This window comes from Stigmatopora argus, chromosome 15 (assembly GCF_051989625.1).
Source record: "Stigmatopora argus isolate UIUO_Sarg chromosome 15, RoL_Sarg_1.0, whole genome shotgun sequence".
NCBI lineage: Eukaryota > Metazoa > Chordata > Actinopteri > Syngnathiformes > Syngnathidae > Stigmatopora > Stigmatopora argus.
The window spans coordinates 14,370,580-14,395,072 of record NC_135401.1 but is presented as its reverse complement, the minus strand read 5'-3'; the positions used below and the strand labels follow the sequence as shown (position 1 = coordinate 14,395,072).

At 41.2% G+C, this 24,493-nt stretch overlaps 1 protein-coding gene and 2 long non-coding RNA genes across 5 annotated transcripts in view; 2 read left to right on the top strand and 1 right to left on the bottom strand.

Moving 5' to 3' along the window:
* LOC144090264 (transcription factor IIIB 90 kDa subunit-like) overlaps positions 1-24,493 on the bottom strand; it is an 86,725-nt gene that overhangs the window by 12,545 nt on the left and 49,687 nt on the right. For all 3 annotated transcript variants that reach the window (XM_077621645.1, XM_077621646.1, XM_077621644.1), the window contains 6 exons: positions 21,214-21,253; positions 21,063-21,155; positions 17,695-18,003; positions 3,815-3,870; positions 137-218; positions 21-79 (listed from right to left, as the gene is read on the bottom strand). In XM_077621645.1, coding sequence (XP_077477771.1) covers positions 21-79; positions 137-218; positions 3,815-3,870; positions 17,695-18,003; positions 21,063-21,155; positions 21,214-21,253 — 639 coding nt within the window. The remainder of the gene's footprint in view (positions 1-20; positions 80-136; positions 219-3,814; positions 3,871-17,694; positions 18,004-21,062; positions 21,156-21,213; positions 21,254-24,493) is intronic.
* The window catches only part of LOC144090267 (uncharacterized), a 63,656-nt gene that overhangs the window by 28,566 nt on the left and 10,597 nt on the right, over positions 1-24,493 (top strand). The gene's annotated exons all lie outside the window — the stretch shown is intronic.
* Positions 12,656-15,040, top strand: LOC144090266 (uncharacterized). The gene is made up of 2 exons (XR_013305321.1): positions 12,656-13,625; positions 13,709-15,040. It is a non-coding gene; the product is annotated as an uncharacterized LOC144090266 (long non-coding RNA).

Genomic DNA, 24,493 nt, shown 5'->3' with positions numbered 1-24,493 from the left:
GCACAAACGACAGCTCATACCTTCCTCTTTTCCTTGTAGGTGCCTTGCTCCTTTTCTTTAGCAATGTTGTCTTCCTTTTCTGCCAAAAAAGAACAATCAGTTTCAATGGCGCAACAAGAATAGGACGAAAACAAACCTTTCTGTTCTTTGAGGTAGTCCAAGTTCTCAGCCATCCAGAGAGCTGTCTTTACCTGGACCTCCTTCTCACTCAACAGGTACTGCCCAAACGCCAAAAAGGAAATATGCGCGGTTCATTCACCGTTAATTATAGTCCAAGTCCCTGAGTAACGGGTTACTCAGGGACTAACAACATCAAGTCATACCTCAATTCAACATGCTTGTTGAGTGCGTTCTAGATACAGTGAGTTCAATAAGTACCGTATTTACTCACATATAAGCTGCTTTTGTCAGACAAAAAAATGATGACTGAATCGAGGGTACGGCTTATATGCGAATAAAAACACGACATACAAAAAAACTGCAAATTGATGGCGCTGCGACACGATGATGTCACTTCAAAATGGCGCTGTTGCGACGGCGCATGTCGTCACGACCCAAGCGAATTTTCAGGGTGCGGCTTATATGCGAGTAAATACGGCAAGTTCCCCTAATTACAAATCATGGGGATGTCTTAAATTTTCATCATATGTGTATGCCCACTGTGAGAGATAATCTAAAATGGAAGAAGCTAAATATGAAGGTCAATCTCAATCGAAGTGGAGCTCCATGCAAGATATCACCTTGTGGGGTTACAATGATCCTGAGAAAGGCGGGAAATCAAATCATGGTGGAAAATATTTGAGGTACTGTATTTTCACGACTATAAGGCGCACATAAAAGTCTGAAATTTTCTCCAAAATAGACAGGGCGCCTTATAATCCAGTGCGCTTTATAGATGGACCAATGCTAAAATTGTTATCACGATAAAATAAAATAAATCCGTTGATAGGACAACTATGGCAAGCAGCCCCCGACTCTACTATTTTCCCGTAGATAAAGTACTGCGCAGTGACTGCTGGGATATGTAGTTTTTTTTGTCAATACACCCAATGGATTGTGGCCTGCCGATCGGCATCAACACTAGCTAGCTACTATTTGCGAATGGACTGTGGCCTGGCGATCGCCATCAACACAGTTGCGAAGCATGGAAGACAGCCTTGGAATACTAGTTACGCTAGCTACTAGCTAGCTACCATTTGTGAACGGATTGAGGCCTGGCGATTGGCATCAACACAGTTGCTAACCATGGAAGACAGCCTTGGAATAGTTACGCTAGCTACTAGCTAGCTACCATTTGGGAATGAATTGTGGCCGCCTGGACGAACGTATTAAACTCAGCGTTTTCGATGGACAAATGTTCAATTCGGACACAGATAATGAGGATTTTGATGGTTTTGTGGGTGATGATGACGTGAGTACATTGTAAAATGGCTAAATAAAGTGCAACCGAACTCAGTCTTGCTTCCGTTGCCTTTTTAAAAACGAATTTTTAGCGTGCGGGTGTAGCGTGCATTTGGCACATGTAGCACCAAATTAGTGTGTTCGCCGTTGTAGTATATTGATATCATTAGTGCAAAGTTATCACAGCCGTCAACCTGGGTGTATTGACAAAAAGACTATTTATCCCAGCAGTCACTGCGCAACGGAAATAGCGTCTGTGGCTGCTTTCGTAGACAGCGCTATTACGGTTCGATAATCATCCACAAATAATATATATGCCATGCCTGGCTTCGCAAAAAGTGGCAGGCAGCGCCGGGCTTCTTACGCTACGATTTGTGAATGGATTGATGGAAATGACGGTGACTCTGAGAACGAAGAGAGGGGACCCGGCTTTTTGGAAGGCTCGTTTGGGCAATTGTTTAATTCGGACACAGAAAATGAGGACTTTGAGGGATTTGTGGGTGATGCTGACGTGAGTTGTAAAATGTCTAAATAAAGTACAACCGAACTCAGTTTTGCTTCCGTTGCCTTTTTAAAACATGTTTTTAGCGTGTGGGTGTAGCGTGTAAGAACTATATTTCCCAGCAGTCACTGCGCACCGGAACCCGGAAATAGGCTGCTTCCGGTAGCCAGCGCTATTGTGTTTCGATGTTCATCCATATATAATATATATGCGTCTAATGAAACGGTGCGTGCTTTGTGCGTCTAAAATACAGAAATAGCACTTGTTACTGACACTGCGGCTTAAAATACGATGCGCCGAATAGTCGTGAAAATACGGTATATATAAAAAGTATTTGGTCAATACCAAAAGTTCATCTCAATACTTTATGTACCCTTTGTTGGCAATAACGGAGGCCAAAAGTTTTCTGTAACTCTTCAAAAGCTTTTCACACACTGTTGCTGATATTTGGGCCCATTCCTCCATGTAGATCTACTCTAGAGGAGTAATGTTTTGGGGCTGTCATTGGGCAACACGGACTTTCAACTCCCTCCACAGATTTTCTATGGGGTTGAGATCTTGAGACTGGCTAGGCCACTCCAGGACCTTGAAATGCTTCTTACGAAGCCACTCCTTTGTTGCCCTGGCTGTGTTTGGGATCATTGTCATGCTGAAAGACCCAGCCACATGTCATCTTCAATGTCCTTGCTGATGGAAGGAGATTTTCACTCAAAATCTCTTGATACATGGCCACATTAATTCTTTCCTTTAGACAGATCAGTCGTCCTGGTCCCTTTGCAGAAAAACAGCCCCAAAGCATGATGTTTCCACCCCCATGCTTCGCAGTGGGTATGGTGTTCTTCGGATGCAATTCAGTATTCTTTCTCCTCCAAACACGAGAACCTGTGTTTCTATTTTGGTTTCATTTGACCTTAAAACATTCTCCCAGTCCTCTTCTGGATCATTCAAATGCTCTCTAGCGAACCGCAGACGGGCCTGGATGTGTACTGGTTTCAGCAGTGGGACACGTCTGGCAGTGCAGGATTTGAGTTCCTGGCGGCGCATTGTGTTACTGATAGCAGCCTTTGTTACTGTGGTCCCAGCTCTCTGTTGGTCATTCACTAGGTCCCCCCCGTGTGGTTCTGGGATTTTTGCTCACCGTTCTTGTTATCATTTTGACACCACGGGTTGAGATCTTGCATGGAGCCCCAGATCGAGGGAGATTATCAGTGGTCTTGTATGTCTTCCATTTTCTAATAATTGCTCCCACTATTGATTTCTTTACACCAAGCGTTTTACCTATTGCAGATTCAGTCTTACCAGCCAGGTGCAGGTCTACAATTTTGTCTCTGGTGTCCTTCGACACCTCTTTGGTCTTGGCCATAGTGGAGTTTGGAGTGTGAGAGACTGAGGTTGTGGACAGGTGTCTTTTATACCGATAATGAGTTAAAACAGATGCTATTAATACAGGTAACGAGTGGAGACCTCGTTAGACCTCGTTAGAAGTTAGACCTCTTTGACAGCCAGAAATCTTGTTTGTTTGTAGGTGACCAAATACTTATTTTCCACTCTAATTTGGAAATAAATTCTTTAAAAATCAAACAATGTGATTTTCTGTTTTTTTTCTCCACATTCTGTCTTTCATGGTTGTGGTTTACCCATGGTGACAATCACAGGCCTCTCTAATCTTTTCAAGTAGGATAACTTGCACAATTGGTGGTTGACTAAATACTTATTTGCCCCACTGTATGTAACTGTTGTTTTCCCAGTCTGTAAATCAAACAAAACACACAGTGACACAAAAATAACGTTCTTGAGGGTTTTTCCATACATTTGACTAAACGGTCAATTAACCATCATATAATGAGCTTGTAGCCCAAAACCAAGTAATTTTTCACTCAACCCAGCTTGCTATAAAAGGAGTATAAATACCAGATCAATCTCTTCATCATCAATGCCGCTCAGGTCCAGCTCACCACCTTCATTATCTGTCAAAAAGATAAACAGAAACAAAACACACAAACAAAAATGGTCTCTGATTTGTGACACAATGACGGAGACATTTTTCTACATGGTAAAAACACATAATGAGTTGATAGCGAAAGATGTCTGGTCCTAGATCCCAGTGCTGTCAGTACCAGCTAATTAAAAAAAATTCTAAAAAAAATTCAAAAGAAAATTCTTTAAATAATATTTTTTATCCTCTTAATAGTAAATATTCAACTTGTTTAATTTTACAACATGATGATTACTTACACTTTTTACATTAAAATACAGCTAATAAATAAATTGTGTAAATGTCCTGTTTGATCCTCATATAATATTCTACTTATTTATCTCCTCTCATCCCATTTTCTGAACCCCTTTACCCTCACCAGGGTAGCAGCGGGGGTGCTGGAGCCTATCCCAGTTGACTTTGGGCCAGAGGTGGGAGACACCCTGAATTGGTAGCCAGCCAATCGCAGGGCACAAGGAGACAAACAACCATCCACGCTCACACTGATACCTAAGAGGCAATTTAGAGTGTCCAGTGAGCCTACCATGCATGTCTTATTGGAATGTGGGAGGAAACCGAAGTACATGGAGAAAACCCACGCAGGCCCGGGGAGAACATGCAAACTCCACACAGGTGGACCGACCTGGATTTGAACCCAGGTCCCCCACTGCGAGGCCAACGTGCTAACCACTCAGAGGCCAGGCCGCCCCACTTAATTATCTATTAACCATTCTTATGATTACTACACACACGTATATACAGTAATCCCTCAAATATCGCGGATATTGTAGACCAGAGATGGCCGCCATAATAAAAAAAACGCGAAGTAGGATCACCCCTATTATTACTACCATATTACATGTTTTCACACCTATACAAAAATACAAGTACACAAGTACAATTATCAAGACGTGTATTTATCAAATATTACAAACAAATGTAATGTATTAATATCTAAATATAATGCTTGTATTAAAAATTGTAAATACTATATATACTGTACTCACAGTGAAAATATAGTTAATTTCTGCTTGATATGAATCCCAAAAACAGGTTAACAGCAGTTTTAGTCCAAGCCCTTGAAGGGGAGCCTCCCCCCTTTCAGCGGGATACTGTACTCACCAATGTTCCCTCTAATTTTTTGTTTGTCTGGGCAGAAAGACAACCTCCCTGAGCACACTGAGTACCGGTGTGAGCAACATCATCATTGCTCGCTATTGGCACACACCAGTATCACACCTGCCATAAGCAGGTGTATGTCTACTACACATAAATGATTTAGTGATAATAAAATGTAATGATTAATATCTATGAATGGGCGGCCCGGCGGATGAGTGGTTCGCGTGTCGGCCTCACAGCTAAAAAAAATAAAAAAATAAAAATAAAAAATATTTTATTTTGTGCGCTCCATATGATTTGCTGTGCGCAGAGAAGACGAGAGTAGTGCTCAATTGCGCACGCGCGCAGCTTAGAGGGAACATTGGTACTCACAGTGAAAATAATTCCCACCGCTTAATTTAAATTTAAAAAAAGACTGATTATTGGGAGCATCGATGGAATCTTCAGGAGGCGCCGTAGGGGGGGTTTTCAGGAGGAGCTTTTGCAAGAGGTTTTCAGTGCACAAGGAAGATGTTGATGAGGAGTTGTGACCGCTGTTTCTTTTTGGGTACAAATATGCTTTTGTCAAGGACATGAAATGTCGGCTAATTGACGAAGTGGGAGTTTAATTCCCCCCCCAAAAATGATGGCAATAATGATAAAGAACGTGATCGTTGTACTTCTAGAGTCTAGAAGTACAAAGATCAGGTCCTCGAGAGCCCCTATCCAGTCTGTTTTCCATGTCTCCCTCCACCAACAGACCTGAATCAAATAATTTGGATTAGTATCAAGCTTCTGGATAGCTTGCTGATGAGTTGGTTATTTGATTCAGGTGTGGTAGAGGAGGGAGATATGGAAAACAGACTGGATAGGGGCTCTCGAGGACCTGATCTTTGTACTTCTAGACCCTAGAAGTAGATCTTTGTAGTGATCTTTGTACTTCTAGACTCTAGAAGTACAAAGATCACATTCTTTATCATTATTGCCATCATTTTTGGGGGGGAAATTAAACTCCCACTTCGTCAATTAGCCGTCCAGGCAGCTCTATTTTCAGATAAGTACAACGACGTCAGCCCGCTGCCGAGATTTAAATGGAACCTCAACTTCCACGTTGCTCAGCTGCGGCGTCCTGCCATCCATGCCGCCTTAAGGGCTCTATTTTCAGACAAGGCCAAGGGTGTACGCCGTAATGTCGCATTTCTGAAAAAAATCTGATCTCAGAAAGCTCTATTTTCGGAAAAAAATGGCTGCCCGCCATATCTTTTTTTCGGTGCTGAGTCGACTGGCAGTCTTCCGCATTTTCTTAGTGACAAGCGGTAGACAGAGGAGTGGCTTCCGCTTGCGAGTTTCAACATGGATTTTGACATTTTTATGAACTTTTTTTTTACTTCACCAAAATATCCAGGAAGTAGTGAAGAAGAAGCCGCAAAAGTTGAAGCGACGAAGTGAAGGAGGATCATAGTATATATACACAGATAAAGATTTTACAATAAAAAAAATATTTTGATAGTCAAATTGTTCATATCCTTTTTCTCAGGCACAGGTGGTAAATCTTAAAATTATTGGTATTTTTTCTGAATGAAATTGTTAATATTTAAAAAAGGAATAAATAGTTTAGTGAGCTCCTTCAACATCTCATATTTTGTGATTACTATGCCAAACCTACCAGCGTTACATGTTTTGATGCCCCCCACTCCCTAACAGAAAAGATTAAATAACTACTTCAGATAATAATGCTGACTTTTCAGCAATATTGTTTGCAGAGGTGAGAATTCTTCATGGTTATGGCCCTCTAAAAAGTCTAGTCCACCTGCTTAGTGGGTCAGACATTAAAATTTGCAAGGGAATTTTGGGGTTGGGGTGTTAAGCTCCACCCTTGACAGCCTTTGCACCCCGACGCAGAAACAAGCATCGGTCCGGGCAATAAATAGCATGGCAGATTATCTCTGACACGGGCAAGCCCATTAAAACGTGACCTGTTCGACCTTGGAGGAGGCTTGGTGAGTCAACACCCACGCAAGCACCTGCGCCTCCTCCAACAGCCACGGGGGGTGTCAAGTGCCAAATACTTTTTGTGGATTGCTATTGCAATACCTGTTGCTGCGGTATTTCAATTCATTGGCTGCCATTGATGGAGATAGAATCAGACAGACATTGACGCAGTAAATCTTGCATTTCACATTACGTAGATTACATATAGTAATATCAACACTTACAACAACACAAAGCAAATTCATTATTAGGTTGGGCATATTCATAAACTAAAAGTACAGAGGTGTTCATCCTTGCTGCTACAAGTCAAGAACTGTTGTTGATGTTGCATTAATTTTAACGCATTGGCCATTAATGGTAGTAGACCAACAAGTTCTGCTCTAACAATTAACTGTTTTGGCATTGTTCCATTGATTTGGGAGTCCATTCATGGCAGTAAGCCTTGTACCAGCGTACCCTTGGGACCACATTTCCCCTCCCAGCTGTCCCACCAATGAGACAGACAATGGGTGTTCATGAATGAATGAGTCATTATGAATTCATGGTTGAGACCAAGTGCTTGACCGATTAACCAATGCAAATATTCACTAAACAGTTGACTGAAAATAAATATATATTCATCCATTCATTCAGTTTCTGAACCACTTTATCCTCACTAGGGTCGTGGGGGTGCCGGAGCCAGAGGTGGGGGAAACCCTGAATCGGTGGCCATGCTGACTGAAAATATATATTCATTCATTCAGTTTCTGAACCACTTTATCCTCACTAGGGTCGTGGGGGGTGCCAGAGCCAGAGGCGGGGGAAACCCTGAATCGGTGGCCATGCTGACTGAAAATAAATATATATTCATTCATTCATTCAGTTTCTGAACCACTTTATCCTCACTAGGGACGTGGGGGGTGCTGGAGCCAGAGGCGGGGGAAACGCTGAATCGGTGGCCATCCGATCGCAGGGCATGAAGAGACGGACAATCATTCACTCTCAAACTCACACTCATACCTAGGGGCAAATTAAAGTGTCGAATCAGCCTACCATGCATGTTTTTGGAATGTGGCAGGAAAATTGAGTACCTAGAGAAAACCCACATAGGCCCGGGGAGAACATGCAAACTCCACACAGGTGGACCGACCTAGAGCCGTGAGGCCGAAGCGCTAATCACTCAAGCCGTCGGGGCGGCCAATAATTAAATAATAAATATATATTAAAAAATAAGAGTTAATCGCAAGTTTTCATAGTTAACTCATGGTTAATCACTTATTCTTTTCATTTTGAAATCCACAAATGATTGTACATTTTGAGTTTTAAATACACCTATTAGCACAGGAGTGGACCAATTTGTTTACCTTATATAGTAATTCAAATTTAGGCCTCTGTGAAATATGAACTGTATTCTTATATTTAATCATGCACCCTTCTGCACTCTTATGAATTTAGTCACTAGAATAGAATTTTTACTGACACCTACAGGTCAAGGCCTGTCATCACTTTGTATATACACACCCCTTTTTCTGGTCCCGCCTTCGCCTAAACTTCTATTAAATACTATAACCGACCAACTGGACGGCGTATCTGGATGGGAGGCCTCGAGGTGGTCGCTTGGCTCTGTCGAGCGCTGACCCCTTCTTAGGAAGGGTGGGGGCTAGCCAAGGGGGCTAGCCAAGAACAAAGGAAGCGGACCGAGCGGCGACCATTTTGAGAGCCATCGAGATGGGGCCTCCTGTGCAGATAACCTCCATTCGGCCGGGAGCTAAAAACTACCACGTGTTTTGCTGTTTCCTCTGTATGAAGATGATTGTCGAGGCAAACCAGCTTTGACATTTTGGTGCCTGAAACCCGAGATTCTTCTCTGCTTTCCGGCCACGGCAGATCGACAGAAGGATGGATGGCTTGACGTCGGCTACTCCAGCCTTGAGAGAGGGCGATCTGGCCTGCTGGCCCGGGAACAGATTACGAATTATCCTTTCGTACAGAGGAGGCACCAAAAAATGGTAAGGCACTTTTTAAAATTAATTTGTAGAATCTAACCCACCAAGTCCCAAAAAGAAAAGTTGCGTATACTCTTCTCTGTGTGTCGGAGATTCTTCTTTCTGTGTGTCGGAAAGACATTTTTCTGTGTGTCGGAATAATGTTTAAATAGTATACAGCACGATAAAAGGCTGTGTGTCGGCCAATCTGCCTGGAAAGCAGACAAAATGGGAGGTAGCGCCTCCCCGCGAAGGGACTTCGAGGGTTGTGTTAAAAATATAGAAGAAATATATTGTCATACAGTGCCAAGATAATGAAAGAGCTCGATATAAAGAAAAAAAAAAAAGAAATAGAATAAAACTATAAACGCATGCAAGTAACCTTCATATGAATAGATATATATATAAGTACGCTATGACGCGTTCATAAACGATATAAGTATGATTGCCGCGAAAAATAGGAGTTTAATCGGCGAAAAAGAATACTTAGACTGATAAAAATAAGTATTTAAGATGGTGGATTGAGACAGGATGGTGGGGGGTTGAAAAGCAGACCACATGTGAGAGGAAAAATGGCCGAGCCCACAGACAAAGAGAAAAAATGGCGGCGAGCCAACTGAAGTTAAAACTGCCTTTCTTTTCCAGCCCACGTTCCACTAACCCAGGAAGATATATATATATATATTAGGCCTGTTCAGAAACAGTGCCCCCCTTTGCTCAGCCCACTCTTCGTGCCAGGTCCCACTCGCAGGGGCCAGGAGCACGAGGGGGGGGATTGGGGGACTGGAATGCAAGAAATCTCAGGTTACATCTCACATTCCACACGATGAGCAAGGAGGAGCAGTGATGGAGACATGAGCAGAGAGAGTAATAGAAAGAAAAGAAGACAGTTAGAGACAGAAAATTGACAATATAACATATTGGTGACAAATTATGGGTCCTCTAATAAACACTGAAATTTATCATTAGGAAATGATTAAGAAATTGCTAAGTAGAAGGTTAGTTTCTCTAAATTTTAATTGTGGTAAGAGTGAGCTACAAAAAATGGCTCTTATATTAAATAAACACAAGCTTGGAGCAGGACAGCAATTCAACAAGTGCAATTTAGCTATTTTAGCAAATAGAGAGGGATTTGCGATTTAGACTTAAGGATTAGGAATCATCCAAATTATTAATGATATCAAACATGAAGACAATGCAGAAATGGCATTGATCCAAATTATTAGGTAAATTGTAGCTGGCAAGTTTAGATAAAATAATTAATTTAGGATAGGCATAATTTCGCTGAGATGCAATAAACATCATGACTTGTGATCAGTGCACGGATGGCAATTCATTGTTTTGCCCATCAACAGGTGGAATATGCTTTAGCGTGGTTCATATTAATGACCATTAGAATATTAATTGCATTAGAATCGAACAATTGATGCCAACCAAACAACATTGACCTATTTCCTTTTAGAATGACTTGCCATGACACAGCGAAAGGTGGTTAGCTGCCAAGAAGCCCCAGGACTGGGGATGGCGCTCTTCACCAGTGATAAAAAAATTTGCAGACCACGGATGTCTGAAAATGAGTGAGCGTGAATGATTGTTTGTTTGTCTTTTTGTGTTTTTGATTGGCCGACCACCGAGATATGATCAATCAATTAGGTATCAAGGTGGAAAATGATTTAGCAAATTGGAATCGATTTCAGAATTTGCCAATAAGCCGTTTCACGGATGGCAACGCCAAATTATGGAAAAATATTTCGTCCAAGGAAATTTTTAATGAAAAAGCAGCAGTACTCCAAATGTGAAATTTGAAGTGGAGAAACAAATCTGCTATGCGAAATTTAGGAGCACTGAAAAGACAGTGCTTGATACCAAATTCCAAAGTACTATTGATTTATTGTGATAATGGCATCCAAATTGTGTTAACAGAATAATTGACTGAATTGAAAAAAGGTTCCATATTTCGTTATGAAATCATTGCGCCTACATAACGAGGTCAACCGGACAACAAAATATGGACATCCTATTAAGTAGACCATACCAAACGCCATTATTCACTACACGATTGGAACTAGAGGATGAGGCTAATCTGGCTATCTGCATAAAAGAAAAAAAACTTTAAAGGAACACACTGAATTTGGGTTAGCAGGAGGAGACTGTGATTCCCAACAGAAAACAGACTGGACCAACGGCGGTCCCGGGAGCCTGGGTGCTCAACACACGCGTTCCTGACCAACCAGCAGACATGAAGATAGCGGGATCCATTTTGTGCTCTGTAAGAAGGTTCTCTCAGTTGAAACGAATTAGAGGAGACAGGTAAGATAAACTTTTTGACGTAATCAGACGAAATGGCAAGCACTCCAATATTGATTGGAAAGATTATTGCTCGGGGAGCAATGCCGTAAGCCATAAGGAACTTTTGATATTGGTTTTATTGTCTCCATAAAAAAATGAAAGCGTTTCAATTGAGACCAAACCTTCTTACAGATAGTTAAAGTAAACAATTGAGACTAGATCTTCTTACAGATTTTTAAAGTAAACAATTAGAGAGAAAAGAAACTACAATGGATAGAAATGTAACTAGAATTTAATTTTATGCCTGACTATTGAAAAATATTGATTAAGAAAGTTTTATAGGAGATGATTGACAAACTCCAAAGACAATTGAATGTTACATTTGATAAAAAGACTACTAGATTGGGATATTTTGAATTTCAAACAACTGAGTTAATATGCAACGCAATACACATTGTTAAATGAATTGGGACTTGATTAGTATGCATTTTATAAGTAATGAGTTTTAATTGCTTTAAAGGATACAATTATGCTAAAATATTAACCTTGACAAACAAGGGGTGATTACAATTTAGTGGGTTCAATTATATTCAGAATTATAAATGTGTGCATTTTGTTTCTGGAATATTAATTGATGTGAATTTAACTGTTACAGAGAACGGGAAAGCTGTTTTCCTGGGGAGAAAGCACCCTGGTTTGCTTTTTGTGTTTTTCCTATTTTTAGTATGATTAGTTAATTTGTGTAATTAGAGGAAAGGGAAAAACAAATATGGTTCTTGATCTTAACAAAGAAGCAGTGATCATAATAGAATACCAGCTAGCATTTTTGATTTTGACTGATAAGGCATTTAAATTTTCACAAACTATAGTGATGGAATAAGTAAGATTGTTGCAATTTTTGTTCATTGGGGTATTAAGCCGAACAAAATAGCCGTAAGCAAATGTTAAGCACGTGTTAAAGACAACGACAGAATACAGCAGCTAAAGCAGCAGCGCAAACACTTACTGCACAGCATACACAACAACAAAACTGAGCCGATCTCAAGAACAGTCAGCAGACGAACTGTACAAAGCTAAAGGCCTACCGTGCCTACCAAAAATTATTCCAAAATTGAGCCATAAATGTCTCAAAAGGGAGGAAAAGATATGATGGACATCGAAATACCTACTTTTAAAATTTTTGAAGGAACTGTTTAATTTGTTATTTTATTGATCTGTAAAGAACATGGGATCTCCAGAATCAGCTGGAGTAACAATGGAGCTAATTTTGCAAACAGCATAGTGCAAAACATGGCAAAACACCTAAGTAGAGCGAACAAATGGTACGATAAAACCAAGGCTTAAGAAAACCATGGGGGAGATAAATAAGCCATGGCCAGAACGCCTAACACTGGCCAAAACGTATATGAAGATAGTACCAACTAGTTTGGGATTAACACCTTTTTGAGATAGTTCATGGAAGACCATTTCAACTTCCTCTATGGGAAGATTAACCATGACGAGAGACTAAGGAAGGAGAGAAACTTATCCAAAGAACATGTAAGCTGCCGTGATCTTTTTGTCTATCTTGCAGGAGGTGGTGTAGCCAGGTGACTGGATCCTGATCCGAGTCATAAAAGGAAGTCCTGGTTCTCTCCACGATGGGAAGACCCATTCGTGGCCCAACTCACCAACCTCCACAGCAGCAAAGATCACTGAAAAGTCAAAGTCGATTCACCAAGGTCGGTTCAAGGTCGTTCGAGACAGGTGACTCTGAGTGGACCAAGTCGGACGGTGTCAAAACCCTTGTCCGTGAAGAAACTCATCTGACGTCTACTCACCTGCCACGAGCACCCCTCACTTAACCCTGACCTCCCATAGACTTTGCACCTCTATACAGAAGCCACAGTGAAAGCTGTTGCCACCCACATCACAGTGACTGGACTGTCAGTGACTGCACTGTCAGTGACAACCTGGGCGTATCTGAACGCCCCGCCCACAGAGACTCGAGTTGGAAAACAAGTGCAGGAAACGTCCTGCCTCATCACTGGAAAGGCAGAGCCAAGCGGTCCGCTCTTGGATGGGGACCCAACCTACATCAACATCGGGGTTCCCCGCAGCATATCAGATGAGTATAAACTCACTGACCAAATTGCACGACTCCAGAACAGGACGGAGGAAGGGTTTGCAGCCATCCATGAACAGTTGTCGGGGACCTCCTTTGGCCTTCCAGAACAGAATTGCTGTTGACATGCTCCTGGCAGAGAAAGGTGGCGTGTGCTCCATCTTTGGCGACCAATGCTGCACGTTCATCCCGAACAATACAGCAGCTGACGGGAGTTTAACCAAGGCCCTGGAGGGTCTTCGATCCCTCAACAGCAAGATGAAAGAACAATCTGGAGAACTACTATGAAGAAGACGTGTGGTATAAAATCATGGTGTTCCAGAAAAAACTGATTGTTGCGAATGAAAGTTGTTATGTGTGTAGCCGTATACCCATTTCCACAGATCCTGACATCCTGAATTCACTGGGTCGAGGCATCACATTTAAATCTGCAGTCGTGCAGATGGTCTAAGATGCATTCCTTTTAAGGGGAGTGAACATAACAGTAAGATATCAAAATCAGTGCAAAATCAGTGCAATTCAAACCACGTGATTCAATCTGGGGCGATGATGTTCCTGTTGACCAAAGGTTGTGGTCCACCCCCCCCCAGAAAATCATGTGTAAAGACATTGAGCTGTTACATGAGTGTTCATTAACCAAACTGTCAAGGCCCTACAGGGTATAGCAGATGATTTAAAAGCCCTTAGGGAAGTTGCAGGACCGATAGTCCTGGATCTGATAACAGCCAAAGATGGAGATGTGTGTGCCATGATGGGAGAACACTGCTGCACCTTCATCCCAGATGAAACCAGTACATTACTCGTGCCGTAGCTGAAATAAAGGCCCTAGTCAACACCATGGCCCAGGATCATTCAGCCGTAGGTGTATCATTGTGGTCGTGGTTAATAACCGGGTCATGATTCTCAATTCTGTTTAAAATTGCAACCTTGCGGTTTTTGCTACTGTTCTGTATTTTTTATGTGTGTAATCCCCTGTATGAAAGTTATGATTCAAAACACAATCCAGCACACGCTAGTAGGTTATAGTGACACAGTATCACCGCATGACAGACCATACTGGAGATTATCGCATTCTTTCGAAGTGTGACGAGTCCTCTATGCAAATGTGTTTGTCTTGATTTAAATATTGGGTTCGCTCATTAAGAGGGACGTAGAGGAATTTTTACCACTGATTACATCATTTCTCGCCTCTGCTTTGACATGTGATTTTGTTGTTTTCCATACCCTGTTGAGTAACTGTCAATGATATTTGTATTCTAGAACCTGGAGGGGAGGGATACAAATTGATATGTTTAATGAAAATTCTTTCAAGTTACAACAGGGGGGAAATGTGAAATATGAACTGTATTCTTATATTTAATCATGCACCCTTCTGCACTCTTATGAATTTAGTCACTAGAATAGAATTTTTACTGACACCTACAGGTCAAGGCCTGTCATCACTTTGTATATACACACCCCTTTTTCTGGTCCCGCCTTCGCCTAAACTTCTATTAAATACTATAACCGACCAACTGGACGGCGTATCTGGATGGGAGGCCTCGAGGTGGTCGCTTGGCTCTGTCGAGCGCTGACCCCTTCTTAGGAAGGGTGGGGGCTAGCCAAGGGGGCTAGCCAAGAACAAAGGAAGCGGACCGAGCGGCGACCATTTTGAGAGCCATCGAGATGGGGCCTCCTGTGCAGATAACCTCCATTCGGCCGGGAGCTAAAAACTACCACGTGTTTTGCTGTTTCCTCTGTATGAAGATGATTGTCGAGGCAAACCAGCTTTGACAGCCTCCTTAAAAACAAAAGTTGGTCAACTTTACACTTGAAAAGATGAATAAACAGTAGTTCCATACAAAGACTGGCAGGCAGTGTCGCACAAATTACGTGATGATTGGGAATGGATTGTCGATGTCGGGGGCCAAAGTGTCAGTGACGCAAAAAAACGCAAATTAGGATCACCCCTATTATTACTACATGTTTTCGCGCTTATACAAAAATACAAGTACACAAGTACAATTATCAAGAAGTATATTTATTAAATATTACTATTATAAGCATATGAAAAGACTAATGTATTAATATTTAAATATAATGATTATAATTAAAAAAAATGTAAATACTTTAAATACTGTACAGGTTAATAGGAGTTTGAGTCCAAGTCCTTGAAGGGGAGCCCCGTCTTGTTGTTTTAAAGCAGGAGGACGGTCGAACGTATTGATTAAGGCTGCCTTTACCATGAAGCCAGCAGCATCCCCACACATGAAGAGCATCAGGCGATCCGTGTGAACCCTAGCACTTTCATTTTTTTCATCAAGAATGTCCGGGAAGGCATCATCTTCCCAAAAATTTTTGCTGCTTTTTTCGGCCGTGGCTGGCCAGACCTCGCTTGCCGCTGGCACCTGCCGCCGGATCGTCGGCTGTTCGAGGCGCCGCCCATATGGCGCTAGATTGCCGTAGCTCCGCTTTTCAGCCATGTCTTCGCTCTACAACGGGAAGGCAACACGCCTGCCCCGGCCTCGGCTCGTTGTAGCTCCGCTTTTCAGGGTACTCGGACGATTCGCCGAAAGACGTTTGGCCGACGGACAGTTCGTCGAACGGACGTTTCGCCGAAACGGGATTCGTGCGCTCGCCCCGCCCCCGGATCGTGTGTGTGCATGTTTTTCAACCTCGGCCCGCGGGCCATATACGGCCCGTTACAGATAACATTTATTTATGAATAACAAGGGAATGTACTGCCCCCCCGCTGGACATATTTCTAAATACAAGTACATACTACAATGTGCTGCCAATTTTTTATATTTTTTATTTTATCCTTGCGCTTAAAGTAGTAGCCATTTGGAGATCACGCAGAACAGTACGTGACAGAAGAAATACAGAAAAAAAGTAGTAGTAACAGTAAGTACTACTGTAATGAAATTGTAAATCCAGAAATGCGACTCCAGAAAATTTACACCAGCATAGAAAACGTTGAGCTTAATCTTTGAATTAAGGTTCTCAGCAAATCATTTTGAATATTCATTTCCTAAAATAATGGGAAATTATTTAAAATTAAACTAGAAGTAAAAGTGTGTTCCATGGCATTTTCAGGTATTGTTTTCTAAGCCCTCTAGTCTGTCCAAGGCACTTAGAATTTCACATAAGTCTTCTAGTGTTGTTTTTTCTCAGTGTCAGACATCAATCCCCAGCTTTGATAAATTACATTGCGTGTCCAAATGGCTACTACTTTAAACGCAAGGATAAAATAAAAAATATAAAAAATTGGCAGCACATTGTAGTACGTACTTGTATTTAGAAATATGTCCAGCGGGGGGCAGAACATGTACACACACGAGCCGGGTGCGGGGCGAGCGCGCGAATCCCGTTTCGGCGAAACGTCCGTTCGGCGAACTGTCCGTCGGCCAAAAGTCCGTTCGGCGTACTGTCCGTCGGCCAAAAGTCCGTCGGCGAAACGTCTTTCGGCGAAAGGTCCGGTCACGGCTTTTCAGCCATGTTGTCGCTCTGCAACGGTGAGGCAATGCACCCGCACTGGCCTCGGCTCGCTGTAGCTCCACTTTTCGACCATATCGTCGCTCTGCAATGGGGAGGTGGCGGTGACTCCGGTATAGTCTTCCACTGGAAGGAGGCATTTTAAAACGATGATTCAAAATCCAAACAAAGCTGGAAAAGGCGAGGCGTTGGCTTTATCCAAGTGGTAACGTGCGCGATGATAAATTCACTCGCAAGAAAACAGGAGAGCGCAAGATCTTGTACTCCTCAGCCTTTTATAATGTATGTCGCGTCCTGCGGTGAAATTCTTCTTCTTTGGTGCTGCCCACACAATTCAGCGCCGAAGAAGAAGCAGAGCCCTGACTTCTGCCATTTTTCACTGCCATTTTCATGTCTTCCGCGAGTTTCAGCGTGGATTTTGACATTTTTATGACCTTTTTTCTTTACTTCAGAAAAAAATCCACGATGTAGTGAAGCCGCGAAAGTTTAAGCCGCGAAGTGAAGGATCACAGAATACACACACTGAACATTTACTGATATTTTCTTAAATGTTAGAAAAATATTTTAAAAAGATCTATTTCATACACAATCAAAAATATTGAATATTGTATCTTTAATTGTAACATTTCTTTGTAATTTTTAACTTAATTAAGTTTTTTTTTTTTAAAAAGGAAAATATTTATTAAGAGTCTGACAAAAAAGTGATTAAACGTTTAAATGAAAATACATCAACAATTCGACTTATGTTATATCAGTGATTAGTCGAGTCATCGTGACAGCCTTAGTAGAAATACCGAATGTTAGTGACTGGTTTTAAATGCTGTATGGCCATTAACAATCACATCAGTAACGTGCAAGGTAATTGAACAAATTTTTCACTTTCCCTTTCTTTTACCATCATCTTGCTCCCCTTCAGTACGCTCTACGGCGTGGTTGAGGCTCAGTGTAGCGGCAGTGGGTTGGCTGGTCCCAAAGATGGATGCCAGCGTGGGTCCTTTCCTCTGGTGGTCCTGCTCGTAGTTTTCTGCAACCTCCCCCTTTTTCTCCATCTCAATGAGCGTCTCAAGGGTGATCTCGGCCAGATCTTTTCCAAAGTGTTTGGCCACCGCTTTTAGAATATCCTCCTCCTCTTCGAGCTCCTTTTCATTTATTTCCTCTACTGTGAAAGTCATGCCTGTTGTTTTGTCCAAGTGCTTCTGCAAGTCTAGTAGGATATAATTTCCAAATTAGTTGATGTGCCATTATTACATCAGATTCAGTGAGGAAAAAATACAGTACAAACAATACAAAAGCTAATTAATGAAAATACACCTTTTGAAAGAAATTGCATTGGGGCACTTGCTGTCCCTTTCTATAAACTCTTATGGGGCACTTCCTGTCGATTTTGGAAACATTCAAAAGGTCAAATACTTTCGATTTTGGGGCTTATGTGAAAAAGGATGACTTTTTGGGTGTGTTGTATGTGCCATTGGAAATAAATGGAGACATTGGAAATATATTGGGAAGCTTTAGTCAAATTGTATATGTTTTTATAAAAAAATCTGAAAAAAAACATTTTTGGTGAGACATTGAATGTTAGAGGCAAAATTGCAAGAGCTTGCAGCGTGTACGTTTTTATAGAACTTCCAAGTTGGAAGCGTGTCAATTTGTCGAAATTTGTGGAATTAGATGGCGGTGCCAATGCATGCAGCCTCAAACTCTCCCTACCTTTGTACTCTTTTCGTGTTTTTCGTGTGTCTTTTGCAAATTGTTCGTCAATACATCAAACATCAAATACAGCTGCATGGATTTATTAAAAATTGGTTTCCGGTAGATGTAAGATCGGGCAAAAAAAATCTAGCCTGCCCCGACCCAGCTCGAACCCGACCAATTAACTTGAAATTTCATATTTGTGAGGACTCACTCGGGACTTTAAGATAACAAATTAAAACCTGTCTTTTGTAAGGAAATCTTTAAAAAAGTTAACAAAAAGACTATAAACATTTACATCTTTTATATGATAATATAAATGTTTGACGATCATCACTTTTGCCATTACAGCTGTTTAAATGCTTGCTCAGCGTCGAGGTGCCAGCCTTTTTGCTCTCGTGTAAAAGCAAACGCCAAATTAACTACTTTCAGCGAAGCCAACACAAATTTTTGTAGCATTTTCACCAATCAATTTGAAGCTTTTCCACACTTCACTCTTACGGGTGCGTGTTTGTTTTTTCAGTTCTCCTGTTTTTAGTTTATCCTTAACTTCTTGCTGCTCAATATTGGGGATACCAGGTTAAAATAAATGGGGACTTTAGGATGGGAGGATTATTAAAAGGGCGGCGTTCACGTGATGTGCGCAGAGCATGCTCTGGCTCTGCGGCTCCTGTTTCGTAGTGACATAGCAATTACATTACAGCGCCTTTTTTGTTTTATCCAAATTATTTATTTTATAACAAGTATTCCTTAGTTTAATATCCACACATCATTTTAGTATACAATTTCATAAACATATATTTATTAAAAAAAAATAGACAGCGAGAGACCACACGTCGTTTTAGTATACATTTTATTTTCAGCGAGAGTGAAGCCCGGCCTGACCCGAAGTAATAATTGACATTTTAGGCCCGACCCGACCCAAAATTCTCACCTCTAGTCTCCAGCACGTAACTACGGTTTCTAACGACTTCAATCGCGCGTACAATATACCGAAATGCTGTCTAAAACTGTGCTATTTGTGTATGTGTGTATGTGTCATCGTTTACCTTCGACCTACACAAGAGACTAAATATGGAAATTAGCCCTAGGCTACAATCTTACATATTTGCATATATATGTTCATAAACATAAATATGAATACAGTGGGGCAAATAAGTATTTAGTCAACCACCAATTGTGCAAGTTATCCTACTTGAAAAGATTAGAGAGGCCTGTAATTGTTAACATGGGTAAACCTCAACAATGAGAGAGAATGTGAAAAAAAAAATCACATTGTTTGATTTTTAAATAATTTCTTTGCAAATCATGGTGGAAAAGTATTAGGTTATAAGTATTTGGCCAATACCAAAAGTTCATCTCAATACTTTATGTACCCTTTGTTGGCAATAACAGAGGCCAAACGTTTTCTGTAACTCTTCACAAGCTTTTCACGCACTGTTGCTAGTATTTTGGCCCATTCCTCCATGCAGATCTCCTCTAGAGCAGTGATGTTTTGGGGCTGTCGTTGGTAAACACGGACTTTCAACTCCCTCCACTGATTTTCGATGGGGTTGAGATCTGGAGACTGGCTGGGCCACTCCAGGACCTTGAAATGCTAGTTACAAAGCCACTCCTTTGTTGCCCTGGTTGTGTGTTTGGGATCATACGTCTCATCCTCAAAGTCCTTGCTGATGGAAGGAGATTTTCACTCAAAATCTCTCAATACATGGCCCCATTCATTCTTTACTTTACCCAGATCAGTCGCCCTGGTCCCTTTTCACCCCCATGCTTCACAGTGGGTATGGTGTTCTTCAGATGCAATTCAGTATTCTTTCTCCTACAAACACGAGAACCTGTGTTTCTACCAAAAAGTTACATTCGGTTTCATCTCACCATAACACATTCTCCCAGTCCTGGTCTGGATCATACAAATGCTCTCTAGCGAACCGCAGACAGGCCTGGTTGTCTACTGGCTTCAGCATGGGGACACTTCTGGCAGTGCAGGATTTCAGTCCCCTCCACAGTAGCCTTTGTTACGGTGGTCCCAGCTCTCTGAAGTTAGACCTCTGACATCCAGAAATCTTGCTTGTTTGTAGGTGACCAAATACTTATTTTCTACTCAAATTTGGAAATAAATTCTTTAAAAATCAAACAATGTGATTTTCTGTTTTGTTTTTTTCCCACATTCTGTCTCTCATGGTTGAGGTTTACTCATGTTGACAATTACAGGCCTCTGTAATCTTTTCAAGTAGGAGAACTTGCACAATTGGTGGTTGACTGAATACTTATTTGCCCCACTGTATGTGCTGTCCATTATTAAATAAATCAAACTCGATTAGCGGTGTGCAGCGGGAAGGAAAAATATTTACTGGTAATTTTATATGTAGGGTTCATTGATTTGCAACACATTCCTACAACTACATTTTACCACCACGTTTAAAATATCATTTTTTGGCTCGTGTTTACCTTCTTTCATACTAATTAGTTGTTTGTTTATACATCAGACTCCATTTCCCTGGCATTTGTTGTTGGATGTGAATGTCAGAAGACCACAATAGATAAACTATTCTATATGATTCCATGTGCTCCTACCTTGTTTGGCATAGGCAGCATAAACCCCCCGCAGTTTGGGTCGGCTGCTTTCCAGCTCAGTGTCGATTCGGTCCTGGTAGCCTTCGATCTCACCTGCCGCACAATCTTATTCATGTCTGCCGACAAAAATGAGCCCCAATGTCGACAATACCTTGCAGGTCATCCATCTTCTTCTTCAACTCCATCTCCAGCTGAAAGGACAAAAGCACACCACACATTATACGACTACTTCCTCTCAGGGTGCCATTTTCAATTGAGAATCAACCATTAAATAAATTGACAAATATTGTTGTGTTCAGGGACAAAAAAAAAAATTCTAAATCCACTTTTTTGAGCTGCTAAGTCAGTGTCGTCTTATTCATTCTAAAAAAAGATCTTTTATCCTTTATTAAAGAAATAAAAGTTCCAAAGAGTATTTTTTTTAATTGATTTGCTTTTTTTAAATTTAAGGAATATAAGAGTTAATTCGAAAAAAAAGATCAATACATGGTTTAAAAGGAGTTTAGATTCCTATACACACACACACTTGAAAAAAAGTTTGAATCTTACGTTACACTAAATTTAAACTTTCTTGTGCAGTATTCCACCGTGGCTTTTGGGGCGAATTTCCTGCTTCTCCATACGTATTGGCAAGCCAGCTCAGTCACGCAGACACTACTCATGTTTTTTGATTATTTCGTGCTTAATATCGATTGTCCACATAGGCCTTTTCTTCACACTATCCTTTATTGCACCGGCTTGCTTTGGATCCATTGTTTCCCTTAATTCTGCACTGACTAATGCAAAAAAATAAAAATAAAGAACACGGGAAAAAAAATGTAGCGCTCCGCCCAGTGCTCTTAGAGATCTTTGCACGAGGGAGATGTGGCGAGAGAAACAGTACGGTGAAACCATAACTAGCCTCTCGCGGCCTGGCCAACTGGCTGTCTCAAAGGCTCGTATCTCAATTTTTTTTCGTACACCAAAGGTAAATATTTGCTTGGAATTTTACTCGAATCTCAAATTCCTCGTATGTCAAGGTATTACTGTACTTCAATTGTTCAATTGATTGGGGCCCAGAGAGTGTCTTTACGGGTGCACATATGTTGCTCGACAAAATAGATGGAGGAATAGAATTGTCTCTGTGGATGCAATAAAAGCATTACCAGTTGAAATATTTATCCATTTGTATATGTTATTGAGAGAAGTACTGTTATTCCCACACCATCATGGCATGGGGAAAGAAACCCATACAAACGTGATGGTCGTAACTCGGCTATTTGTACTTTATTTGTACTGTGAAAAGATAGAATTTTTAAGAATGCAGAATTGAGACAGCTATACTCACTTTTGTAAGATACAGTATGTTTGTTAGTAAAATTGATGGAGGCCTAGAATCGTTTTTGTGGATGCCATCAATGCGTTACCAAATTGAATATTATTTGTCAGTCTGCTATGTTGTTGAAAATAGCACAGTAATTCTCCTCCCTTCCGGCCAAAAGAGAAAAATATGTCAAGCTCGTCATGTACGTCTTGCTGTATGTTTAGATGGTGATTGATAACGTTAATGTGTAGTTTTTAGCCTCTGTCATTTCTAAAATGCAACATTGGGATGGTAAGACAGCATTTCCAGGCGCTAATCTGGCAACCAAAACTTTAAAGGATGTTGTGCACATGAATATTTTGATCCTGCGTGCATTACTTCTTTTTGGTGGACTAGTATCGCGGTATCGCTAGCTAGCCGAACGCTTTTTCGAAACGACCGTTCAAAAGTATTAACAGGCAAAAGCAAGGGAGGAGGACTGTGCATGTATATACATAATGAATGGTGTTGTGACAGTAAAATTATTGACACTCACTGTTCCCCGGATTTAGAGTTATTAGCAATACGATGTAGGCCCTATTATCTACCAAGAGAGCTAAACGTCGTCATAGCAACGGCTATCTATATACCTCCGAATGCTAACGTTAACACGGCACTTAACCTCCTGCTAACGGCTGTAAACTGATAGAATTATTATGGAATATTCTATGTGTTGTAAACATTTTTCAATAAGTAGTAATGCTATAAATCAAGTCAAGGGATGGACTTTTTCCTGCACAGTCGACTCTTCAAGGGCGAAGGCGTTACGGACAGTTCTACCAAATGTTATGACGAAGACTCCAGCAGATTTGAAAATACTGCTTTGTTTACCTTATAAAGAAATTATTATGCTTACTGGTGCAAATAATAATGCCGTTGTTTTGCTTATTGTGCAAATTCTTACGCAGGTGTTCCGATAAAAACAGACAGTGTTTTTATAACCTTCATGCTTATACAATTGTTTAAAACAGCAGAGACAGTTGTTTTTGCGTATGCAATTGTTTAAATCAGATTACCTTTGAATGTTTTGGTTATGTGCCGCTAAATGGAACGAAGAGTATTCCGCTCGTCAGAATGCACTGGGGACTAAGACGGCGTCACATTGCATCTCCTTGCAAGTTGTAAGCAGAGTTTGTTGAAAGATGTTTTTCCTTTTTTTTAATTAAATATTACTAATAATGATTTAAAAGGTTTGAATCATTATTCCAACATTTGGTCCTTCGAGTAGCCGGGGTCAACAAACCGATAGGGAATCCAGACGCTGCGGTTTAATATCTGGAGTGACCGTGCACGGCGAGAATCCCTTTTCCAGGCTGGACTATTTCTCAGCAGCGCCTGTTTTCTAATCGGTTGACGACTATCCTCTTGGTAAGCATCTTTCGACATTTCTGCCGAGTCCGCGTGTGATGGCTGCATATTGTCGACGGGTTCCGAGTGCGCGAAGGGCATCACACGCGAAGGCCTTATTTTGAGAAGTAAGGCTCGCGTCCTGGGGATTAGCGATTTTAAAAAACCCTGCGGATACTAGTCACTAGCAGGTAGACACGGTGTGGTCTATAAACGTCTGCCGTGTACAAAAAAAAAAAAGGTACTACGGGGGCACACAAATCCACTCCAAAAATGGGTAGTGGAAACAGTAAAGCGGCTATTGACGATCCAAAGATGCGTCTGCCGTGTAAAGATTGGATTGTTGAAAATCAAAGCGCTACAAGGGTTAAACACCTAAACTTATGGATAAATAAATATGGATTTGCTGGCCAGCTTAATATGCATAAGATATTGATACTGCAGGATAAAATACGTGCTAAGCATGGGGGAAATCTTAACAAAATGGAGCAGGAGGGATATAATGATACCTATTATTGGTTTATGATACATGGGTTAAATCAGTTGATAACGGTGGGAAAAGAGGACGGCTAGCCCGGTGGGGAAGAAGTGTGTTGTTGTTGTTGTTAAAAAGGAGGGCCCCCTCCGACAAATATGACCAGGTCGGGAGGGCCCGTGGGGGACATAGGGAGAAAACGCTATCTCCCCAGCCTGGGGCGCCGCCAATGAGTGATGTGTTTATTGAACAATATCCCATGATCGA